This window comes from Elephas maximus, chromosome 23 (genome assembly GCF_024166365.1).
Source record: "Elephas maximus indicus isolate mEleMax1 chromosome 23, mEleMax1 primary haplotype, whole genome shotgun sequence".
NCBI classification, from domain to species: domain Eukaryota; kingdom Metazoa; phylum Chordata; class Mammalia; order Proboscidea; family Elephantidae; genus Elephas; species Elephas maximus.
Genome location: NC_064841.1, coordinates 74,567,006 through 74,592,663, shown reverse-complemented (window position 1 = coordinate 74,592,663; position 25,658 = coordinate 74,567,006). Strand labels below are relative to the sequence as shown.

Here is a 25,658-nt window from a genome sequence, read left to right as displayed (position 1 = left end):
GCAACGAGGGCATTATTTCTGGAAAGTGAGTGGGTGAGGTGGTCCAAACAGCGAGGGCATTATTTCTAGAAAGTGAGTGAGTGAGGCGGTCCAAGCAGTGAGGGCATTATTTCTGGAAAGTGAGTGAGCGAGGTAGTACAGACAGCGAGGGCATTATTTCTGGAAAGTGAGTGAGTGAGGTGGTCCAAGCAACGAGGGCATTATTTCTGGAAAGTGAGTGGGTGAGGTGGTCCAAACAGCGAGGGCATTATTTCTAGAAAGTGAGTGAGTGAGGTGATCCAAGCAACGAGGGCATTATTTCTGGAAAGTGAGTGAGTGAGGTGGTCCAAGCAGCGAGGGCATTATTTCTAGAAAGTGAGTGAGTGAGGTGGTCCAAGCAGTGAGGGCATTATTTCTGGAAAGTGAGTGGGTGAGGTAGTACAGACAGCGAGGGCATTATTTCTGGAAAGTGAGTGAGTGAGGTGATCCAAGCAGCGAGGGCATTATTTCTGGAAAGTGAGTGGGTGAGGTGGTCCAAACAGTGAGGGCATTATTTCTAGACAGTGAGTGAGTGAGGTGATCCAAGCCACGAGGGCATTATTTCTGGAAAGTGAGTGAGTGAGGGAGTCCAAGCAGCGAGGCCATTATTTCTGGAAAGCCAGTGAGTGAGGTGGTCCAAGCAGCGAGGGCATTATTTCTGGAAAGTGAGTGAGTGAGGGAGTCCAAGCAGCGAGGGCATTATTTCTGGAAAGTGAGTGAGTGAGGTGATCCAAGCAGTGAGGGCATTATTTCTGGAAAGTGAGTGAATGAGGGAGTCCAAGCAGCGAAGGCATTATTTCTGGGAAGTGAGTGAGTGAGGTTATCCAAGCAATGAGGGCATTATTTCTGGAAAGTGAGTGAGTGAGGTGGTCCAAGCAACGAGGGCATTATTTCTGGAAAGTGAGTGGGTGAGGTGGTCCAAACAGCGAGGGCATTATTTCTAGAAAGTGAGTGAGTGAGGTGATCCAAGCAACGAGGGCATTATTTCTGGAAAGTGAGTGAGTGAGGTGGTCCAAGCAGTGAGGGCATTATTTCTAGAAAGTGAGTGAGTGAGGTGGTCCAAGCAGTGAGGGCATTATTTCTGGAAAGTGAGTGGGTGAGGTAGTACAGACAGCGAGGGCATTATTTCTGGAAAATGAGTGAGTGAGGTGGTCCAAGCAACGAGGGCATTATTTCTGCAAAGTGAGTGGGTGAGGTGGTCCAAGCAGCGAGGGCATTATTTCTGGAAAGTGAGTGGGTGAGGTGGTCCAAACAGCGAGGGCATTATTTCTAGAAAGTGAGTGAGTGAGGTGGTCCAAGCCGCGAGGGCATTATTTCTGGAAAGTGAGTGGGTGAGGTAGTCCAAACAGCGAGGGCATTATTTCTGGAAAGTGAGTGAGTGAGGTGATCCAAGCAGCGAGGGCATTATTTCTGGAAAGTGAGTGGGTGAGGTGGTCCAAGCAGCGAGGGCATTATTTCTGGAAAGTGAGTGAGTGAGGTGGTCCAAGCAACGAGGGCATTATTTCTGGAAAGTGAGTGGGTGAGGTGGTCCAAACAGCGAGGGCATTATTTCTAGAAAGTGAGTGAGTGAGGTGATCCAAGCAACGAGGGCATTATTTCTGGAAAGTGAGTGGGTGAGGTGGTCCAAACAGTGAGGGCATTATTTTTGGAAAGTGAGTGAGTGAGGTGGTCCAAACAGCGAGGGCATTATTTCTAGAAAGTGAGTGAGTGAGGTGATCCAAGCAACGAGGGCATTATTTCTGGAAAGTGAGTGAGTGAGGTGGTCCAAGCAACGAGGGCATTATTTCTAGAAAGTGAGTGAGTGAGGTGATCCAAGCAACGAGGGCATTATTTCTGGAAAGTGAGTGAGTGAGGTGGTCCAAGCAGCGAGGGCATTATTTCTGGAAAGTGAGTGAGTGAGGTGGTCCAAGCAGCGAGGGCATTATTTCTGGAAAGTGAGTGAGTGAGGTGGTCCAAGCAACGAGGGCATTATTTCTGGAAAGTGAGTGAGTGAGGTGGTCCAAACAGCGAGGGCATTATTTCTAGAAAGTGAGTGAGTGAGTGAGGTGATCCAAGCAACGAGGGCATTATTTCTGGAAAGTGAGTGAGTGAGGTGGTCCAAGCAGCGAGGGCATTATTTCTGGAAAGTGAGTGAGTGAGGTGGTCCAAGCAACGAGGGCATTATTTCTGGAAAGTGAGTGAGTGAGGTGGTCCAAACAGCGAGGGCATTATTTCTAGAAAGTGAGTGAGTGAGGTGATCCAAGCAACGAGGGCATTATTTCTGGAAAGTGAGTGAGTGAGGTGGTCCAAGCAGCGAGGGCATTATTTCTGGAAAGTGAGTGAGTGAGGTGGTCCAAACAGCGAGGGCATTATTTCTAGAAAGTGAGTGAGTGAGGTGATCCAAGCAACGAGGGCATTATTTCTGGAAAGTGAGTGAGTGAGGTGATCCAAGCAACGAGGGCATTATTTCTGGAAAGTGAGTGAGTGAGGTGGTCCAAGCAGCGAGGGCATTATTTCTGGAAAGTGAGTGAGTGAGGGAGTCCAAGCAGCGAGGGCATTATTCTGGAAAGTGAGTGAGTGAGGTGGTCCAAGCAGCGAGGGCATTATTCAGTGAAAGTGTGAGGGTGTGGGAGTCAAATGGTCTTGACCTTGGGAAAGCTGTTAAATCTTCCTGGGCTTTCCTTCTCTTGTCTTCAAAATGGACCTAAGGTGTAGAGCTACTAAAACTCATTCAGTACAGTTGTCAGATGTGACAAAGTGAGCCAAGTGTCTGGCACTTACCAAAAAAACCAAACCAGTTGCCCCAGAGCCAATTCTGACTCATAGTGACCCTACAGGACAGCGTAGAACTGCCCCATAGGGTTTCCAAGGAGTGGCTGGTGGACCAAACTGCCAACCTTTTGAAGTAGCGAAAATACATTTTCTTTAGCGTTAGTATTAGAGAGAGAATATAGTTTCTCATTTGTTTTAGTATAGCCATGTAAACTGTGATTAATCTCTAGTCCTTGGAAAATGGTGCAGGCTCTGTTCAAAACATAGCTGAGCAGCCTGTTCCACTCTTAAACCTAACAAATACCCTAGTGCTTCACAACATGTTTTCCCCTATTCAAAATAGGCGTTTGAGAGCCTGACATGACTAACGCCATAATGATGCTCTAAGTAATCTCTAAACATTTTTTAATTGCAGCAGCTGCACCGGTCTCTTCCAAAAGGGTGCGGAGCTATCTCAGTTCCTGTGGCCTTGGTCTTCCTTCTTCTTTCTTTGTCCTCTTGAGAAATGGCCTTCAGCCTGCAAACCGACAAGGAGGTTTTCTTTTTTGCTCCCTATCTTGGCCACAGTGGACTTGGCAAAACAGGTCCACTAGCTGAGAGATTCTTATGAGAGTTTTTCAGCCTGTAATAAATATATTGATTAGAGTCCAAATGCCTGACATGTTTATCTTTAGTTTAATAAAGAGTTTTTTGTAGTTGTTTTGTGACGTATAAGACCATCTGTGGACTACGTGCTCAAAACATTAGGTAACCCTGATCTTTCCCATATAAAACCCTCCCATCAACCCTTTAGGGCAGACAGAATTTGGGAGGAATTTAACCCCCTCTGTCTCTTGAATACTGGTACTCAATAAAGCCTTCTTACTGCTTACCTCCTCCTGTCTCAGTATTGGCTTTGCGGCAGGCGGCTCGAACCCGCAATTTGCGGTAACACTTTCAATTGGCACCCATAGCTCTTAACCATTGTGCCACCAGGGCTCCGGAATACATAAAGCCCTTTTACTGATATTTCCTTAGGTTTCTGTCCTTGCAACAACTTTCCTCATGAATTTGCTTAAGGAGTGTATATAAGAAGAGAACTAATTATTATTTGAACAATTATTTTATTCAAGTCTCAAGTTTTTAATGAGCACTTCTACTCCCGCCATCTCTGCTGACCTCAAACATGTAACTACTTATCATAAATAACTGCAGTGGCTACAGAAGAAGACAGGTCAGGACGACTTGAGCAAGATAAGTGGCTCCTTTTCTGAGTTCAAGGACCTTTTACTTTAACCTTCTAATTTCAGAGCAAAGATTTAATTTCTGCAATTATATTCATTTTATTAAAAAGTTCTCTTACCCAGCAAAATAGCTATTCATGAATCTTGTTTTTGTAGAGGTTTTATAGACTCAATTGTTTTTATAGAGATTTTGCTTATTTTAACACAAGGATCTATCGTCAAAACACCATTTTCCTGCTTTAAAATCGCTCATCCTTTCAAATGAAATTAACTGAGGGTCTACCACATGCTAGAGTCGGTGTTAAGATACTCCTCCCTCAAGGAGTTTTCCATCTACTGGGGATACTGCCAAGGAAACACTAATAGCCACATTATAATTATAGATTAAATACATAATTAATGTGTAGTTATAACGGAGGGGGCACATCAAGCCATAGTTGTCCATGTAAAGAAGCAGCTCCATCTCTTGGAGGAAGCCAGAAAGACTTCTGGAGGAGGTGAGAGTTGAGTTGATTCTTAAAGACTGGGTAGCATTAACCAGCATTAAACTTGCAGCAGGAAGCCCTGGAGCATAGAGATTCAGAGCTATGGCTGCTAACCAAAAGGTCAGCAGTTCAAATCTACCAGGCCCTCCTTGGAAACCCTATGGGGGGTAGTTCTACTCTATCCTTTAGGGTCACTATGAGTCAGAATCTACTCGATGGCAACGGGAAACTTCCAGCAAATATTTAGAGACAAGCTATTAAGCAAATTCTATTAGGTGGTACGGATATAGGAGTGAGTAAGACAAACAGGGTCTCTGCAGATATGCAGGGAGAGGCATGGGAGGGGGTGGAGCTAATCTGGGGTGTACATGAATCCCTCTCTCCTCTCTACCATCGCACTCAGAACATACTAGATACAGGGTTAGAAGAAATGATCAATTTTTAGCTAAAAGTCACATTAATCTTAACCAGCTCATAAAAACTTAAAATGGCCACATTTAATTTAAACATTGAGTAAAATGAAAGGAAATTTAAAAAAAAGAAAGAAAAATGGGGTATGATAAGCTTGACTCCATAAGACTACCACATTAAAACTAAAAATTCTAGTTCAACTTGTACAAGAAACACTCCGTATCTGAAAATCTGGATCTGTTATACAAATTAGACATCAACCGTGGACTTTGGGCTGTGCCATCATGGACCCATAAGAATTCTGGAAGTTGTTTGAACAGCTTTGCCTAGTAAATTTGTCCTTGGCAGAGGCAGACTCCACAGTGCTAATGTCATAAACTACTTAATGTGCTTGGTAGTATAACTTTAGAGTTTTTCGGCATACAGTTAGGGTGATGGGTATTTGACACATATTTTCCAACAATAAATTATAACATTCTATCAAGGAGCCCTGGTGGTGCAGTGGTTAAGAGCTTCGCTGCTAACCAAAAGGTGGGCAGTTCAAATCCACCAGCCTCTCCTTGGAAACCCTATGGGGCAGTTCTACTCTGTGCTACAGGGTCGCTATGAGTCAGGGTTGACTCAATGGGTATGGGTTTGGTTTTTTTGAAATTTTGGTACCAAGGCTCTCAGGAAATTAAAAAGTAGAATACATGATGGTGGAGTCCAAACTCTCAGTTACGGCCCAGGAAATAATCCAAAAATTATTAAAAACTATTCCTGAAGATGAAGTCTTTACCTGAGCAACAGTGAGAGTGTTCCGCGTTAGAATTAAATGAATTCAACAAGAATTCTGGCAAATACATGTATATGTGGCAAGCATTTTTAGGGAAGTTTGGTGTAGGGGCCTGGATACGCCAGGTAAGTTAGTAGCAAAAGGCTCATCATGCACTGGGGTGGGTACAGTACTTAAGGATCATTCAGGCTCTGACTATTGGGTCCAAATCCCAGATTGACCATTTACTGATCGTGAGACCCTGGACAAATTAACTTCTCTAATACACGCTTAGAGTCCTGGTGACACGGTGGTTAAGAGCTCAGCTGCTAACCAAAAGGTCAGCAGTTCGAATCCACCAGCCGCTCCTTGAAAACCCTATGGGGCCATTCTACCCTATCCTATAGGGTCACTATGAGTCGGGATTGACTTGATGGCAATGGGTTGGTTTGTTTAAATACACACTCAGAGGAGCCCTGGTAGTGTGGTGGTTAAGTGGTCAGCTGCTAATCGAAAGGTGGATGGTGCAAACCCACCAGCTGCTCCACATGAGAAAAGACCTGGCAATCTGCTTCCATAAAGATTCCAGCCTAGGAAAACCCAGATGGAGGGGTTCTACTCTGTTGCATGGGGTTGTCATGAGTTGGAATCAAGTCGATGGCCCTAACAACACTCAGTCACCTGATACATAAAATGGTGGTGACAACAATGATAATAATACCTATCGTATAAGGTTGCTAAGGAAATAAAGGAGATAGTTGAGGATTTGGCACATATATTTATTTAAGTGCTAGATAAATAGTAGTTACAATTATTGTCAACACTATTATATGCTTCCTTAAATATCACCAATTTACAATGCATTTCAAGTGTTTCTCTTTTTATCAAAGGAAGACCAGAAAGCCCAACAGGCAAACAGATCAAAACGGAGTTGCCTGATTCAGCATGGCTGAGACGCCACCCTTCACCCCCTCACTCTTCCCTGGGACATTTCAGAACACCACTTTTTTAAGGCACTGCTTACAGGCTATTTTGAAAACCAGAACATTAATTTTTGCAGCCCATCAGTCTGACACTCTATGAAATGCTTTATTGAATCAATAATGTAAAGGTATGTAAATAAGTGCTTAAATATTTAAATACGTCTGTTGGATTCTATCCAGATGCCCATCTTTACACTCATTTTATTTCACTTTGACTTGAGGTGTGTGCTACTTGATTTACATGTTCAACTTTCAACCCACACAACTGCTAATAACTAAGGCAAATCCATGAGCATCGATAGATGTCCCCTCTTGTAGAGTTTCTACCTAACACAAAACACAATTCTCTGAAAAAGGCCTTATTTCAATCCCTAAATATTTCTTCAATCCTCTATTAAGTATCATTACATATTATAATCATATTTCGCACTGACCTTTTCTGTGACAGAAACCCTGGTGGCATAGTGGTTAAGAGCCACAGCTGCTAATCAAAAGGTTGGCAGTTCAAATCTACCAGCTGCGCCTTGGAAACCCTATGGCATTGACTTGATAGAAAACATTTTTTTTTTTTATGTAGAGGATTTATGCTCCCACATAAAAGGTCCTCCTTAGCATCTTGATAATTATGAGCTAAAATTACCTTTACATTTTAAATAATTTTAGGTACATAATTTCAGTGAAATATAAACCCACCCAGTGCTCTCGAGCAATGGTAAAAAAAAAAAAAAAAACCAGAAGCAGGGTAGAAACGCAAACTTTTACAAAGTAAATACAAGTACATATTGGGCAGGACTGAGTTGTGGAGAACCGTGGTATTGGTTCACTCATGGTAGGTGCTTTTCTTTCCTCATGTTTTTTGAGGTTTAAACTCAAAAACACTCCAGCCCAAAGTCTTAAATCTTCAGAATGAAATGAGTTTCAAGTTAAGTTTGTTGATATTGATTCAACTACACCTACAAGTGTTTCTAATAACAAGGCTGTTTCCCTTTTGTAACCAGGCAAACGTACTTATTGAAAGATATGCTGACCCTCAGGCTGCTCAGGAGTAGATAACGTAAAACAAGAAGAAACGAGAGCACTTTTGCTGCCGAGCCCAGAGGGAAAAGCCGTGCGTCACGGATGGGAGGCCGGGGCAGATTTACCTGAGGATGAAACACTGAGGTCTCTGCTCCAGGAAAAGCTGGTGAAAGGCTCTCTCAGCACAGGAGAAGATGTGAGGAGGCAAAGAGGAAGACAGTCTCCCCGAGCTGCTGGAGTAAAGCTGTGAGACCTGAAAATAGTTCAGAAAAGACAGAAATCTTCTTGTGAAAAGGATTCAGGATAGCCTCACCTCATGACATGACTGACTCATTTCTGATATACAAAAGTGAATAAATCTCTAATTTGGAATATCACTTGTAACTACAAAAAAAAAAAAAAAACTACTAGCCTTTGTAAAATCACACCGTCCTCAGCACATTTTAAGCATTTGTTATGACAAACGGGGGGCTTATATTTGATCTTTAATTACTGGGTTCACAGGCTTTGAATGATTCTGCTGCCTTTAAAAAGGGGCAGCCCACAAAAACTCAGTTTAGTAGATAACCATGAAGTACACTAAAATACATCAAATACGACTTTTCTCGGCAACATCTAATTTCAACAGCATAATGCAGCAGGGATTTCTAATTTGAATGTGAAAAGGCAATTACAACTGGCATGCATATAAACGTACAAATTTCTCAGAAAAACGAAAATTTAATTAACTTAATTTCAGTGAAAAGGTGATTTATTATGATTACCAAGGACATAGCGATTCAGGGATAGTAACTCTATTCCTTCTGTGTTTCTAATGAAATAGGTTACTTTAGATTAAAAACTACATAATAGGAAGACTTCTGAGTCACCAAGAAATAGCAGACAAACTTAATTTTTATATTACACAATAACTGGTCTATATCTTCAAACCGGGGTCCCTGGGTGACACAAATGAGTAAGTGCTCAGTTACTAACTGAAAGGATAGCAGTTTGAATCCACCCAGAGGCGCTTTGGAACAAAGTCTTGGCAATCTACTTCCCAACAACCACAGCAACTGAAAACCCTATGGAGCGCAGTTCTACTCTGACATACATGGAGTTGCCATGAGATGAAACTGGCTTGATGGCAAGCGTTTTTTAGTTGTTTGTTTGTATCTTTAAAGAGGAAGAAAGGTGTGGTGACAGTTCCGAAAATCAGCCAATAAAAATGCTATGGATCACAATGACCCAATCTGAAACCAATTATGGGGATACTGTAGGGCTAGGTAGCATTTCATTCTGTTGTGTATGGGGTCAACATGAGTCGGGGGCCAATTCACGGTAGCTAACAACAATCTTCAAGGATATCAAGGTTGTTAAAGTCAAGAAAAGACTGAGGAACTGCTCTGGATTGGACAACTGGAATTGAATTAGATGATAGCAGTGTACCAATTAGGATTTCCTCATTTTGATGTTTGTAACGAGGTTATAGTGAAGCATGGAGACCCTATAGGACAGAACAGAATGGCCCCATAAAATTTCCAAGGAGTAGCTGTTGGATTCAAACTGCTTGGTTAGCAGCCTGAGCTCTTAACCACTGCACTACCAAGGGTCGCTATGAGTCAGAATTGACTCAACAACAACAGGTTCGGTTTGGTTTCTTGGTTTAACGAAGTTATACGGAAGAATGGCCTTGTTTGTAGGAAATATACAGTGAAAGTATTCAAGATTAATGGGATAAAAATCCAGGGATTTATGTTATAATAGTTGAGGGGTGGGGGCTATTCGTAGGTTTTATTTGCAGACTTCCCATAAATTTGAAATTATTTAAAATTTAAAGAGGAATAAAAGGTTTAAAAAATAGAAAAAATGATCTACAACTAGAAGAAACAACTGGATGAATCTTACAAATATAATGTTGACTAGGATTAGTGAGAGGCATTACAAAACATACTATTGAAAAAAAAAAATCAAGCCTGTTTCCATCGAGTTGATCCCGACTCATAGCGACCCTATAGGACAGAACAGAACTGCCCCATAGCAAGGAGCACCTGGTGGATTCGAACTGCCAACCTTTTGGTTTGCAGCCACCAGGATTCTAGAACATACTATAGGATTCCATTTATATCAAGTGCGAAAACTAACCTATGCTACCAGAAGTCAGGAGTGTGGTAGATTAGGCAAGGTGTTAGGTACTAGAAGTGAGTGAGAATTAGATTTCTGGAGCACTGCTAATATTCGGGATCTCAGGGCTTGCAAAAATTCAGCCCTCTGTACACTTAAAACACAAGCACATTTCCATATGCATTAAAACCCACTGCCGTCGAGTCGATTCCGACTCATATCGACCCTAAAGGACAGAGTAGAACTGCCCCATAGAGTTCCCAAGGAGCACTTGGCGGATTTGAACTGCCGACCTCTTGGTTAACAGCCGTAGCACTTAACCACTACACTACCAGGGTTACCATATGCATCATGCCTCCATAAAAGCTTAAAATGCCAACATCATTAAAAGTGTGTTGGTGCAGAGACTAAAACAAACAACAAGCAAAAAACAGACAACTGGAACAGACTAGAGAACTCAGCTCAAGCCCTCATATAGGTGGGAGTTTGGTACATGACAGAAGTAGGATCACTTATCAGTAGAAAAGAATGGAGCTGAGAAAATTGATCATCTATTTGTAAAGAAAGTAGACACTGATCCCTATCTCACACCATATGTAGACATGAATTGTAGATGAATTTAAGTCACACATGTCAATGGCAAATTTTCAAACATTTGGACAAATACAAAAGATTGTGCTGTCAAAATTTGGTGTTAAGAAAACAGAGTACAAAAAAACTATATTGCAAAACATGGATCAGTTTCACTACATTAAGTAAAACAACTCCTGGTCCATCGTAAACACTGTAAATATAATAAAAGAAAAAGACTGAGAGAAGAGAATTAGCTGTGCATATAATCAACATATAATCAAGAGTTTATAAATATTGCCTGCAGATCAGTGAGAAAATCTAGAAATACAACAGAAAATTGGGCAAAGAATATAAACTGACAAGAATGACAAATAAATATAAGAAAAAACGCACAAATATTCTGGTAACCAGGGGAATGTCATTTCAAATAATACTGACAAAATTAATTCCTGACAAAATGAATTAAAAATTATTTAATAATAATTATAATAACAGCTTAAATTTATTATGCTCGTGGTACTGTTCTCAGCATTTTATGTAAGCTTGCTCATTCAATCCTCCCAAGAAACCTATGACTTGGGTATTAAAATTATCTTTATTTTTACAGATGAGGAAATGGCTGCAAAGAGAAGTGCATGACTTGCCCGAGGTCAGAAAGCTGGTTTAGTGCAGCCTGACTTCAAAGCAAAGTTTTCTGTCTGTATGGCGGGCAAAAGTAAATTTGATAATGCCAAGTGTTGTCAGGCATGTGGGAAAATGGAAACATTTTGTTTACAAGGTTATTTTTTTAACCAAATATAAGAATAATTTGGCAATACCATCTAAAAGTCGGACGTATATTTGACTGGGCATATGTCTGCAGAAACTCTCTTTGTAAGAACAGAAAATACAGAAATAACTTAAAAGTCTGTCTGAAGGGTTAATAAAATACTATAAGAAATTTGGAATAAATTAACTAAAAAACAAAACAACATCAAGGGTTGTCAAGTTGATTTCAACTCATAGCAACCCTATCGGACAGAGTAAAACTGCCCACAGTGTTTCCAAGACTGTATGTAAACCTTTACGGAAGCAGACTGCCACATCTCTCTCCTGCACAGCAGCTGGTGGGTTCGAATCGCTGACCTTCAGGTTAGCAGCCAAATGCTTAACCACCATACCACCAGGGCTCCCTCATAAATTAACTAGAGCTGAAATTTTCAACAAGGAAATTTTTTAAAAAATACAATGCTTAATAAAGATATTTTTGTAAAAGGATATAGTTAACACCCTCTCTAAGTGAGTTAAAAAATCGAAAGTATATATAGTTTCTGAATGCTTATATATAAAATGTCACATATGACAAACTGGATGAAAGGATAATAATCTCAGGATAGTGGTTATCACAGCTGATGAGAAGGACAGGGCTGGAGGAGTGCTTCCCTCTGTAGATAGCAAAACCTGCCATCTAATCTAAGACAATGTAAAATTAAAACGTGTCTTCGTTTTCTGTCCTACTCAGAAAATAAACATTGCAATTAAACTAGGACACCATGTTTCCTTACCACATGTTTAAAGTTGCATCTGAGTCCCAAGACTATATCTGAAAAATGTTACTTTTTATCAAAAATAATTTATAAAAGAGATTTGAAACAAAAATGGGTAGTGGGTACACAGATGGCTACCATGTCATGCTTGAGCTTTTTGTATTTTCAATTATGCTCTAATTTTAAATAAATATTAAAAACAATTGAACAATACTGATGTCTACATTGTAATTCATGAAGCAACTAGGGTGTTTTAGCCCAAAGTCCTTTTTTTGCAGGACAAATTTCTGTTTTCTTCCAAAGCCAGCATCAACACTATTTCACTTCTCCTGAAGTCCAACATGGACTCCATCTAATTTTGACAGCATCCAAGACAATTTTAAATTCAAACTATTCTGTAGACTGCTAAAGATTTCATTTGATGTTATAAACAAAGGTAAACACAAGAGGGACCCCACAGCACACATGAATTTATATGTACGTGCAGTTAATTTCAGAGCCCTGCTGGCGCGGTGGCTAAGAGCTACGGTTGCTAACCAAGAGGTCGTCCGTTCGAATCCAACATCTGCTCCTTGGAAACCCTATGAGCAGTTCTACTCTGTCCTGTAGGGAGCTATGAGTCAGAATGGACTCGACAGCACACCACAACAAAGTCCCCATGCTAGGCACTAATAATCTTACTTGTGGATTATTTCAGGATCCCCTAATTAGCCTTCCTATCTTAATGTCTCTTCTGTCTGACTTTTAAGAACTATTTATATCAGATTGCTTTTTTCAAAGATTCTTTACTTTCTGCAAAATAAAACACAAAGTCTCTAACAGCTTTTACAACCCAGGCCCATACTAGATTTTCAATATTCAATTTTTTTAAAAATGTTTTACTCTTATCAAATTGTTCTTTGCATTCCTCCAAATGGCCTTACATTTCTTCATCTTTGTAATGTGGTTCTTTCTCCTTCTCTTGCCTAAAATATATTCTGTTTTTTGGAATCTTACTCATTTTTCAAGATTTGACACAAATTCATTTCCTTTCCATGAAACTCCTCTGTCAACTTGACTTGTCAATTAATAGGATACCTCCCCCATTACAGCTGCTTTAGTAAAATGCAACTACCAGTCTCTATTTTTACGTTATTTGTGTTTTGTCTCTAGGACACGTCTATGTAGTTCTTAAGTACAAAGAAACTAATTTACTGAACACCCCCAAGATACATAACACAATGCGTTACATTTAATAGCCTCAATAAATGTTTGTTGGTTTGGTAAAACATTCTCTTTCTTGTTTTTAAGGCTTTTTTTTTTTTTTTTTAAAGCCAATTTAGAAACATCTGGCTATTTTTTTTGTTTTTAAATCTTCTCTTTTCCCCTACCTCTTATGTGTTTAAAATGAGTTATGTTACTTGTCTTCAACATAAACCAGCAGCACAATAATGAACCCTGCTCGCTCTTGGCTAAACCTCATTTACAAATATCTGCTTACTTGCCTGCCAAAGGCCACTTCTCTTCAGTGACTGTTACCATCAAATCAAAATTGCTTATGGCAGCAAGCAATCCAATGGATTGGGCTACTTGCCGCCCTGTGTCTCAGAACAAAGTCTACCACAATAGAGTATTCCACACTCAGGATTAAAGACTTGCTAGAAATAAGAAACGAATATCTTGCAGAGTCTTAATGTAATACAGCTATTTGTAACAAAATAAAAAACACAGATGTTACATGGGCTTTTTTGTTTTGCCTTTTGTTTTGTTTTCAGAATGAAATTCAGAAACCATTCTCCTGGTGTTTATCTCTTTAGCTACGATCACACTCAATTTTTTCACTTTCTTCTTTTGTTAAACTAATCAACACAGGGAAGAAACCAAACTATCTGTACACAATTTATCTTAAATGACAATTTAATAACAGTTATATCTATGCAATTATAATCAAAACAGACACAAAAAGAAATGGAAATTCGTTTTGTTTGTCCATAGGTCAATGACACTTTTAACGTGATTCAGGACACCAGTAGGTGATACTAGATCATTAAGTGGTAATATCGGTACAGAGAACACCCACCAATTCATCATTAAAATTAAATCCTTGTATCTAACTAGTATCTATCATTTTATGGCTTATTACTTATCATTTTATGGCTTATTACTTATATACTAGGGAAGTATAAATTATTTGATTTTACATAATGGATGTGAAATCCAAAAGTACTAGACACTTTGAAATTTCATTATGACTCGCAAAAAGTGGATACTTTTGTTGTAAACTTTTTGTATCAGTACTTTTATCTAATATATTTTCCTTTTCATTTTTTTCCCCATTACATTCTATGTCACAGTCAGTTGGAAATGCTGGGTATAAAGGTTAATACATATTTTACATGTTGCATTGGCCATTTTAAGTTTTAATGAACTATTCTGACAGTACCCTCAATGCATTAGATCTTCTTTCTAAATTAATAATGAAATGTCTCTCCTAATGTGTCTCTTCTCTACTAACAAGTGTTTCTGAAAGACCTGCAAGTGCTACACACTATTTGAAGCCATGAAACTGCCATACTTAGATGCCCTAAAAAACAAACCACAAAATAAAATATTTTTTCCATCACAAGATACAATCAAAAGTCACATCTTACTAGAATAATGTATTATGTTATATTTTGACTAATACTTAGAATTTGACCTCTAGATCCACAGAAGTATTGAATAGTTACCCTGGTGGTGTAGTGGTTAAGTGCCACGGCTGCTAACCTAAAAGGTCGGCAGTTCAAATCTGCCAGGGCTCCTTGGAAACTCTATGGGGCAGTTCTACTCTGTCCTATAGGGTCACTATGAGTTGGGATCGACTCGACGGCAATGGGTTGCTTTTTGTTTTTTATGTATTCGCTTTATATTTACTGATTATTTTATTCAGTTATTCAAAACTGACTTGTCTCCCTGTAAGATTCTTGTTAAATCTACAATCAACTGGGACACCATAAATATAAGCCAAGAACAAAACACTAATTCTTGCTTTAGATACCAGGTTTTCACTCTCTAAATGATGCGTACAGTGTTAAATAATAATGGGCATGAAGTCCCACAGCAAACTTAGGTATCTGAAGGCAACAATCTTCTGGCACTATAAGATTGAATTGTACTGACTGGCCCTCCAAAAAGATATTTCAAAATCCTAAATGCCAGTATCAGTAAGCGGGACCTTATTTGAAAATAGAGTCTTTGGAGATGTAATTATGTTAAGAACATCATGATGAGATCATCCTGGGTATAGAAAACCCAACCAAACCCACTGCCTTTGAGTAAATTCTGATGCATGAAGACTTCACGTGTTACACAGCAGAACCGCTCCATAGGGTTTTCTTGGGTGTAACCTTTATGGAAGCAGGTCGCCAGGCCTTTCTCCCATGTTGCCACTGGATGCATTTGAACCAATGAAATTTAGGTTAGTAGTCAAGCACCACCAGGCCTCTGGAGCCCCAGTGGAGCAGTGTTAAGAGTTTGGCTGCTAACCAAAAGGTCAGCAGTTCGAATCCACCAGCCACTCCTTGAAAGCCCTATGGGGCAGCTTTACTCTGTCCTATAGGGTCACTATGAGTTGGAATTGACTTGATGGCAACTGGTTTTAGTTTTTTGGTGTTTTGTTCTGTTACACGAAAAACAGAGCCTTCCATTGCAACTAAATATCACACTGCTTTCAGCTAGCTGGAATAACTTTCCAAGAGTAATTTAAAGAATTTCTCATAATTTCTCATAAGTCGTTTGGGGAAATGTACAAATGCAATATTTCCTCTTCTTTTGCTCATGGCTCTAATATCACAGAACCTCTTTAGCAACAACTCATGATGTTCAAATAAGAACTCTCAACCAACTGGTCTTGAATTAGTCAAGAAGTATGGAAAATACATAATTGTAATTAAATTATTTGATTTTAGATTTCTGTCTCATGACTACAATCATGTAAGAGCTACACATTATAAGTACAGAGGAAACTTTTGATAAAATAAATCTAATATTCAGTTGCCTCAGAACAAATTATCGTTAATATCATGCAACAATTCCATTTAGGTTTTAGCTCTATTTCTGAGAAGTATAATTTAACTGTTCTTTTGATTTTCCTTTCTTAATCAGTTATTTAATATAAACAAGTATGTTTAGTAAGTGTGACTCTATATTATTCAAAGATAGTACAAATTTTATACCCACCATGGTAGAATAAATTGGAAGCTCCTTGAATGGGTTAACAAGCAAGAGAATGTCTCCAATAAAAGTCTGTTGGATAAAAAAGACATAAAGAGTTCATGACCTATATCAGAAGCACCTTTAGATATTAGAAATTATATAATTTAAAATTATTGTGTACAATATAGGGAATATGTATAAATCACATCTTAAGATTCTGCACATTGTTTTAAAAGCTTGTAATTAAAGGAACAGAAAAGTCAAATTCAAATGAAATAAAACTACTAATGTCTGTTCCAAGGAACACATAACAAGTGAAATGGTTGGGTTCTAAGAACTTCTGATCTTAACGGGTTTTGTGAGGACCAGACTGAATAAAAAACATAGAGTTAAAACACATGACAACATACGTAAAACCAAACAAACCCACTGCCATCAAGTCGATTCCGACTCATAGTGACCCTACAGGACAGAGTAGAACTGCCCCATAGAGTATGAGAAAAAAACTAGTTACACATACAAACAATAATAACTAAAACAACAAAGGTGATATAGCAATACTCATTTCACAGAAAGTATACTTTAACATAAGAAGCAGTTGTTAGTTTGCGAGGAGATGATTCTGACTCACGGCTACGGGACCCCATGTGTGTAAGAGAGGAACCGCACCCCACAGGGTTTTCAATGGCAGATATTTCGGAAGTAGATTGCCAGATCTGTCTTCAGAGGTCCCTCTGAGTGGCTTTCAACTGCCAGCATTTTGGGTAGTAGCTGACAGCAAACTGTTTGTGACACCCAAAGACTCCAAAAATAGCCATGAAGGCAGCCAAACCCTAGATTAGTACCAAAAAAAAAACAAACCCACTGCCGTCAATTCGGACTCATGGTGAACCTACAGGACAGAATAGAATTGCCCCAAAGAGTTTCCAACGAGGACCTGGTGGATCCGAACTGCTGACCTTTTGGTTAGCAGCCACAGCACTTAACCACTACACCACCAAGGTTTCCTGGCTTAGTACAGATGATCTGAATTCTAGGCAGTCTTCAAGACACTACTTGCCACATTCCACCACACCCCATCAGATTTACCATTTCTATTGATTCATGTGAATAATAAAAGGGCCCAGGCTACCACTTCCCAGACAGTGTTAAGGATCAAATTAGCTAAAGGCTTCAAAGCTATGTATAAATCAACCAGACGGTGTGGAAAAGAGGGTATGGCGCTACAGTGAGTGCCTCTGGTGTGTGTGTGCTTGGGAGGGAGGGTGTACAGGGAAAGGGCTCCCTCCAATGGCGTGGAGCCTGACTTGTTCCCATTCCATCACTTCCCCACTGTGCCTCCCTCTCCCTACAGGATTTCACTTTTCTGTACAGTTGAGATGACAGCACTCCTCTAAGAAGGAACAGTCGCTAGGAGGGAGTTCACAAGTCAAGCATTCTGCATGGGAGAGCACACAGTAAGTGCTCAATAAATTGAGAGGCTGTGCAGGCAAACTAATAAAAAAAATAGTCTTCAGTTTCCTTCCACCACGCAAGGGCTCATTATATTCATTCAACAAATATTTAATCAAGCATGTACTCTGTGCCAGGCACGGACTACTCTGGGCAGTCCATGGGGAAAACCAAGAAACGGATGAGGCCCAGGAAGCTTTCACGGAGGTGGGCATGTCTGAGTTGAGCAAGTTGGCAGAGAAACGCCCCCAGAAGCACCACCAGAACCTGACACCTAATTACAAACAGAACGCACTGCCCCTGCATGTCTGTATGCTAGACTCCTGGAGACCCTCCTGGTTGGACTCGTGGCCCACCAGAAGCAGCAGTACCAGAGATAAAAAGCATTTCACAATCACAAGAGGATAAATCAATCAGGAAGGTACAGCAATTCCAATTTTCTATGCAACTAAAATCTAACATCAAGTACATGAAGAAACTCTGACAGCAAAAAGGAGAAAAACACAAATTCACAGTGATGTTGGGGAATTTTGACAATGTGTTCTTACTGATGCATGGCATAAGTAGAAAAGTTTTGAAGTAAATAACAAATTGACCAACGGGCATATTGAACACTGTTACCAGCAGTGCAAACTATACATTCTTTTAGATTGAGTATTGACCAATATCTACGAAGCTTAAAGAAACTGGGTCACGTAGAGTCTGTTTTCTGATCATTGTACAATTAAGTTAGGAAGTCAATAATAATATATTTAGAAATTATACAATACCTTTATTTACCCATGACTCAAAAAAGAAGTCACAATGCAAATAAAATATTTTGTATTGAGTGATAATAAAATTACAACATATCAAAACTTGTGGGAAGCAAATAAAGGTGTACTTGGTTTGAAAATTATAGCCTCAAATGCATATATTAGAAAAGAAGAAAGGCTGATAATTGGTCACCCAAGTATTCACTTCAAGGAGCTAGTAAAAGTATATCAAATTATACAGAACAAAAAAGTACAATAAAGAAATTAAATATAAGAGAAGAAATTAATGAAATAGGAAATGAAAACTAAAAGCCTTTAAAAATCTAATAAAATTGATAAAACCCTAAGAAGATTGAGGAAACACAAGAAAAGGTATAAACTACTAATATAAAAAAATGACATCACTATTAATCCCACAGACATGAAAACAGATGTGAGAGGATGTTATGAACAATTTTGAAGCCACTAAATTTGGATATTTAGATAAGGTGGAAAACAATCCTTGAAAAACTCAACTTACCAAAACTAACACAGTGAGAATAGAAAGAAAGAAATGAGTTCTTTGTCTGTAATTAAATTGGATCTAGGTATAAAACCCTTTCCACAAGTAAAACTTGAGGTCTCACTGGTGAGCTACTCTCATCACTGACATACAAAACAAATGTTAAAACACAAATTATTTACGAGGTCAGCATACACTTGATATAAAAACCTAATTCCTATATCGCCAGAAAGGAAGATTAAAAACTAATCTTCTTATAAAAATACATGCACAAAGCATAAACAAAATATTGACAAACTGAATCCAACAATTTACTAAAAGCATAATATATCATGACCAAATAGGTTTTACTCTAGAAACGCAAGGTTGACTTCATATTTGAAAGTCAACAAATGTAATTTACAATGTTAAAAAAGAAGAAAAACCGTATGATAATCTCAGTAATTACAAAAAAAATCTTTTTTTATAAAATTGAGTGCCCATTCTTGATTAAAAAATAAAAACTTAGAGAACCATTAATACAATAGGCCTTCCCTAATCTTTTACTACGATGTGCTTCAAACGTGATGAAAGTTCTTCCCTGAGATTGAAAATGAGACAAGGATGGCTATTATTGCTGTTTCCAGCCATCTTGGCAGCCCTACTCTGGGAGTTAAGGCAGGAAAACAAAGTAAAAGATGTAAGGATTTCAAAGGGTGAGATAAAAGCTTTGTTATTTGTAGACTATCTAACAATAAAAAAAACAAAACAAAACAAAAACCAGTGCCATTGAGTCAATTCCGACTCATAGCGACCCTATAGGACAGAGTAGAACTGCCCCATAGAGTTTCCAAGGAGCACCTGGCGGATCTGAACTGCCGACCCTTTGGTTAGCAGCCGTAGCACTTAACCACTACGCCACCAGGGTTTCCTTCTAACAATATATATAAAAAAAATTAATTCAAAATAATTTCCAGATAAATTAATAATATTTACATATGAATTCAGTAAGTTCAATGGATAAAAGATGAATATAAAAAGTCAAAATTGTTTCTTTACATTTGCCATTAACAATTAGAAAATGAAATTTAGAAGGTACTATTTTTTTTATTACGTGTACCATTAAAATATTACAAATGCCTAGTGATAAATCTATCAGAGTGGCAAGACTTAAAAAAAAAAAAAATAAAAGCTAAAAATTATTCCTAAAAGAGCCTAAAGATGACCAAAAGAAGGATATATTATTTCATGAATTGGAAAACCGAATATTGTAAAAATCTCAATCATTCCCAACTGATCTATAGATCTGGTATAGTACCAATAAAAATTCAACTGAAACTGATAAATTGACTTTAAAATGTATATGGAAATCCAAGGGTCAAGATTAACCAAAACAGTTTCTGAAGAATAAAGTTAGGGAACTTAGTCTATCATATCAAGATTCACTATATTGCTATAATAATTAAGATATTTCAGAATTTATTTCCAGACAGGCTAACAGACCCATGCAACAGAAGTCACATTCCAGAAACAAAATACACCCAATGGTCACCTAATTTATCATAAGGATACCATTAAAAAACAGTGGATAAAGTTTTGTCTTTTTAATAAATCATGAATATTTGTGTGGGAGAAACCGTTAATCTTGATGGTCTCCTTATGCCATGTGAGATCATATCTACATGGGTCATATATCATAAATGTGAAAGTCAAAACAATCACTTCAAGAAGAAAATATTGGAGACTATTTTCACGACCAAGGCCAAGATTTCTTAAACTGGACACAAAAAGTATTAACCCTAGAGAACCTGATAATAATTACAAATTTCTCTTAATCTAAGAATGCTATTAAAAAAAAAAAGAACCCATTGCCATCCAGTCAATTCTAACTCATAGTGACCCTAAAGGACAGAGTAGAACTGCCCCACAGAGTTTCCAAGGAGCGCCTGGTGGATTTGAACTGTCGACCTTTTGGTTAGCAGCCATAAGAACACTATTAGAAGGGTAAAATGCAAGCCAAAAACTCGGAGAAGATACTTGAAATATGTATATCTGATACACACAAAAAGGGGAGGATGTCCTGAATATATAAAAACACCTAGACATCAAGAAGAAAAAGAAAGACAACTCAAGTTTTTCAAAATTTTACAAAATAATTTAACAGACAATTCACAAAGAAGAAAACCAAATAAGCATATTGTCAACATCATTGATCATGGCAGAAATAAAATTAAAACCACAATGAGATACTGCCACACAATGACAGAAGAGCCAGAATTAAAAAATAAAGAAAGAAAACAAAAAATACTGATGATACTAAGTGTAGATGAGGATGTAGACAGCATCAGTTCTCACACACTGCTGAAGGGAGTGCAATCTGGTACAACCTCTTGCTGTTTCCACCACATCTGCAGTTACTTCCTGCACTGAAGTCTTGAACCCCTCAAAGTCGTCCATGAGGGTTGGAATCAACTTCTCCCAAACTCCTGTTAATGTTGATATTTTGACCTCCTCCTCTGTCTCACAAATGTTCTTAATGGCATCTAGAATGGCAAATCTTCTCAGGAAGGTTTTCAATTTACTTTGCCCAGACCCATCAGAGGAATTGCTATCTATGGCAGCTATAACCGTACAAAATATATTTCTTAAATAATCAGACTTGAGAAAATCAAAATTACACCTTGATCCATGGGCTGCAGAATGGATGTTGTGCTAAAAACAAAAAACCAAATGCATTGCCATCAAGTCAATTCCGACTCATAGCGACCCTACAGGACAGAGTAGAACTGCCCCATCGAGCTTCCAAGGAGTGCTTGGTGGATTCAAACTGCCAACCTTTTGGTTAGCACCTGTAGCACTTAACCACTATGCCACCAGGATGTTGTTTTAGGAAGCATGAAAACAGCATTAATCTCCTTGTACATCTCCATCAGAGCTCTTGGACGACCAGGCACATTGTCAAAGAGCAGGAATATTTTGAAAGGAATCCTTTTTTCTAAGCAATAGGTCTCAACAGTGGGCTTAAAATATTCAGTAAACCACGTTGTAAACAGATGTGCTGTCGTCCAGGCTTTGCTGTTCCATTTATATACCACAGGCAGGGTAGATTTAGCATCAGTCTTAAGGGCCCTAGGATCTTTGGAATGGTAAATGAGCATTGGCTTCATCTTAAAGTCACCAACTGCTTTAGCCCCTAAAAAGAGAGTCAACCTGTCCTTTGAAGCTCTGAAGCAAGGCGTTGACTTCTCCTCTCTAGCTATGAAAGTCCTAGATGGCATCTTCTTCCAATATCAGGCTGTTTCGTCTACACTGAAAATCTGTTGTTTAGTGTAGCCACCTTCATCCATTATCTTAGCTAGATCTTCTAGATAACTCCCTGCAGCTCTACATCAGCGCTTGTTGCTTCACCGTGCACTTTTACATTACGGAAATGCCTTCTTTCCTTAAACCTCATGAACCAACCTCTGCTAGCTTCAAGCTTTTCTTCTGTAGCCTCCTTACCTCTCCCAGCCTTCATAGAATTGAAGAGACTTAGGGCCCTGGTCTAGATTAGGCTTTGGCTTAAGGGAATGTTGTGGCTGGTTTGATCTTCTATCCAGACCAGTAAGACTTTCTCCATAACAGCAGTAAGGCTCTTTCACTTTCTTATCATCTGTGTGTTCACTGGAGTAGCACTTTTAATTTTCTTCAAGAACTTTTCCTTTGCATTCACAACTTGGCTATCTGTCGCAAGAGGCCTAGCTTTCAGCCTCTCTCAGGTTTTGACATGCCTTCCTCACTAAGCTTAATCTTTTCTAGCTTTTGATCTAAAATGGGAGACATGCAGTTCTTCCTTTCACTTGAACACTTATGGGCCATTGTATGGTTATTAATTGGCCTAATCTCAATATCGTGGTGTCTCACGGAATAGGGAGGCCGAGGAGCGAAAAAGAGATGGGGGAATGGCCGGTCAGTGGAGCAGTCAGAACACACAGCATTTATCAATGAAGCTCACCATCTGATATGAGTGCTGTTTGTGGTGCCCCAAAACAATTACAGTAGTAACATCAAAGATCACTGATCACAGATCACCATGAAAGAGATAGTAATAATGGAACAGTTCGAAATATTGCAAGATTTACCAAAATGTGACACAGAGACACGAAGTGAGCACGTGCTGTTGGAAAAATGATGCCAATAGACCAGCTTGATACAGGGTTGCCACAAACCTTCAACTTGTAAAACATACAATATCCGGGAAGGGCAAGAAAGTGAGGCACAATAAAATGAGGTATGCCTGTATATGGCCAGTATTGCACAGCATCCCTTAATATATTGTAAAACCAAATCAAACCGAACCCATTGCTGTCGAGTTGATTTAGACTCACAGCAACCCTACAGGGCAGAGGACAACTGCCCCACAGGGTTTCCAAGGAGTGGCTGGTGGATTCAACTGCTAACCTTTTGGATAACAGCTGAGCTCTTAACCACTGCACCACCAGGGCTCCAGTATTTCACAGATGAGGCTTTAGATAACTGGGCTAACCCAGAAACCCAGTGCCATCGAGTCGATTCCGACTCATAGCGACCCTAGGCTAGAAGGCAGTATTAGTTTAGGAAAAATGAGTCCTATGAAGAACACCAAGGTCACACAATAACTAAAAGCCCAAGAGACAGAAAGGGCCACGTGAACCAGAGACCTACATCATCCTGAGACCAGAAGAACTAGATGGTGCCCGGCCACAACCGATGACTGCCCTGACAGGGAGCACAACAGAGAACCCCTGAGGGAGCAGATCAGTGGGATGCAGACCCCAAATTCTCACAAGAAGACCATACTTAATGGTCTGACTGAGACTAGAGGAATCCCGGCGGTCATGGTCCCCAAACCTTCTGTTGGCCCAGGATAGGAACCATTCCCAAAGACAAATCAGACATGGAAGGGACTGGACAGTGGGTTGGAGAGAGATGCTGATGAAGAGTGAGCTACTTGTATCAGGTGGACACTTGAGGCTGTGTTCGCATCTCCTGTCTGGAGGGGAGATAGGAGGGTAGAGAGGGCTGGAAGCTGGCAAAATTGTCACGAAAGGAGAGTCTGGAAGGGCTGACTCATTAGGGGGAGAGCAAGTGGGAGTACGGAGTAAGGTGTATATAAACTTATATGTGACAGTCTGACTTGATTTGTAAACATTCACTTGAAGCTCAATAAAAGTTAATAAAAAAAAAAAGAGTCCATCTACATAATTTAAAATGTCCTTGAAGTAAGAGAAACTTCAAATTTAAAATCAGCTTGTCAGCTTTAGTCTCTTGAACTGTTCTTAAAAAGAACGCATAATTACCTAGCAGTTGTTATGTCCAAATGGGTCACCCTGAGGGGAATCCTCAAAACCCCTTGCCATCAGGTTGGTTCCTACTGATAGTGACCCTATAGGACAGAGTACAACTGTCCCCATCGGGTTTCCAAGGTTTTAATCTTTACAGAAGCTGACTAACACATCTCTACCCATGGAGCAGCTGAGGGGTTCAAACCACCAACCTTTTGGTTAGCAGCTGAATGCTTAACCACTGTGTCACCAGGGCTCCCGGAGGGGAATATAAACAGTTTTTAAGTGTCTGAGATAAACCATGCTTGTACTAGTAGCTGTCATGCAATATTTTATTTACTCTGGTTTGCTTAGTGCCAATTAAGTATGTTTTTTTTAACTGTCTTGGCTAACCAGATGCTACTGGAGCTCCTGTGTTTGTTTCGTGGGTTTTTTTTTTTTTCTTTGTGTCTCAAGTCCCGGTGGTGTGTTTCTAAAGGAAAAACTGCCTCCATGTTTATCCGCTGTCCATAACGGAATGTGATTACATATTCTGTTCTCTCTGTTCTTGTCAGCAGGAATTGTTCAGGCAACAGAATGCTTTTACTTCTGTACATTTCCCGGCAAGCATATGTCTCATCACCTGCAATTCGTTTTCTATTTGGAGATTTGGGAACTTTTTACTGCTACAGACTATATGGGAACTTCCCACCCTACTGTCCAAATGGGATGCTATACACTTAGTAAAAGAACAATCCAGAGTTTTCGTTTGTTTGTTCTTTGAAGGATCGTATTGTATAACAAATCAGACTGCAGCAAGAAAAGATGAAATTACCATCAAACAATTCATACCACTGAAATAGTTTATCTTGACTCTGATTAAAGTTACTGCTCAACCCAGCCTCAGCTGATTTTCCTGGATAAACAAATATTAATTTCTCTCGTTCTAAAAATGTGCATGTTCTAAGAGGTCTAGTCATTTGTTCAATATTTACCGAGGACCTAATCCAAACCAAACCCGTTGCCACTGAGTCAATTCCAACTCTTAATGACTACAAGACAGAGTACAATTGGCCCACAGGATTTCCAAGGAGCCAGTGGTGGAATTGAACTGCCAACCTTCTGGTTAGCAGCCGAGCTCTTAACCACTGCACCACCAGGGCTCCACTGAGCACCTACTACATGCAATATACAGCAGTGAACGAAACAAAATTCCCTGCCCTCAAGGAACTTGCATTCTAGTATGTGTGTGCGTGTGCACACGCAAGCACACGAATATGTATAAGGGAAAAGACAGACAATAAAGAATTTAAATAAATAAAATATAAAATATGTTAGGTGGTGATAAGTTTGTGGAGAAAAATTAAGTAAGGCAGGGACATAGGAAGTGCATGGTGCTATCTAATCAGGCTCATGGGGAAGGCCCGAATGAGCAAAGACTTTGGCATGAAGATGTGAGGAGAGTGAGGAAGCACTGGGCATAGCTGGCAGTCAAGTGATCCAGGCGTGGACAGAAGTATGCTTGGTATGTTCAAAGGAAAGCAAGGATAGCAGTGTGGCCACAGTAGGGTGAGTCAAGTGGGGTGTTAGAACACATGAGTTCAGAAGGTAAGAGGAAGAGGGAGAAGGGACAAAGAGTTCAGGTACTGTGGGCCATTGTTATGACTTCGG

At 39.4% G+C, this 25,658-nt stretch overlaps 1 protein-coding gene across 5 annotated transcripts in view; it reads right to left on the bottom strand.

Annotated features, from left to right (window-relative positions):
* Window positions 1-25,658, bottom strand: part of MYO16 (myosin XVI) — a 733,911-nt gene that overhangs the window by 369,149 nt on the left and 339,104 nt on the right. For all 5 annotated transcript variants that reach the window (XM_049867507.1, XM_049867511.1, XM_049867508.1 and 2 more), the window contains exons 12-13: window positions 16,042-16,107; window positions 7,768-7,895 (exon numbers count right to left, since the gene is read on the bottom strand). In XM_049867507.1, coding sequence (XP_049723464.1) covers window positions 7,768-7,895; window positions 16,042-16,107 — 194 coding nt within the window. The remainder of the gene's footprint in view (window positions 1-7,767; window positions 7,896-16,041; window positions 16,108-25,658) is intronic.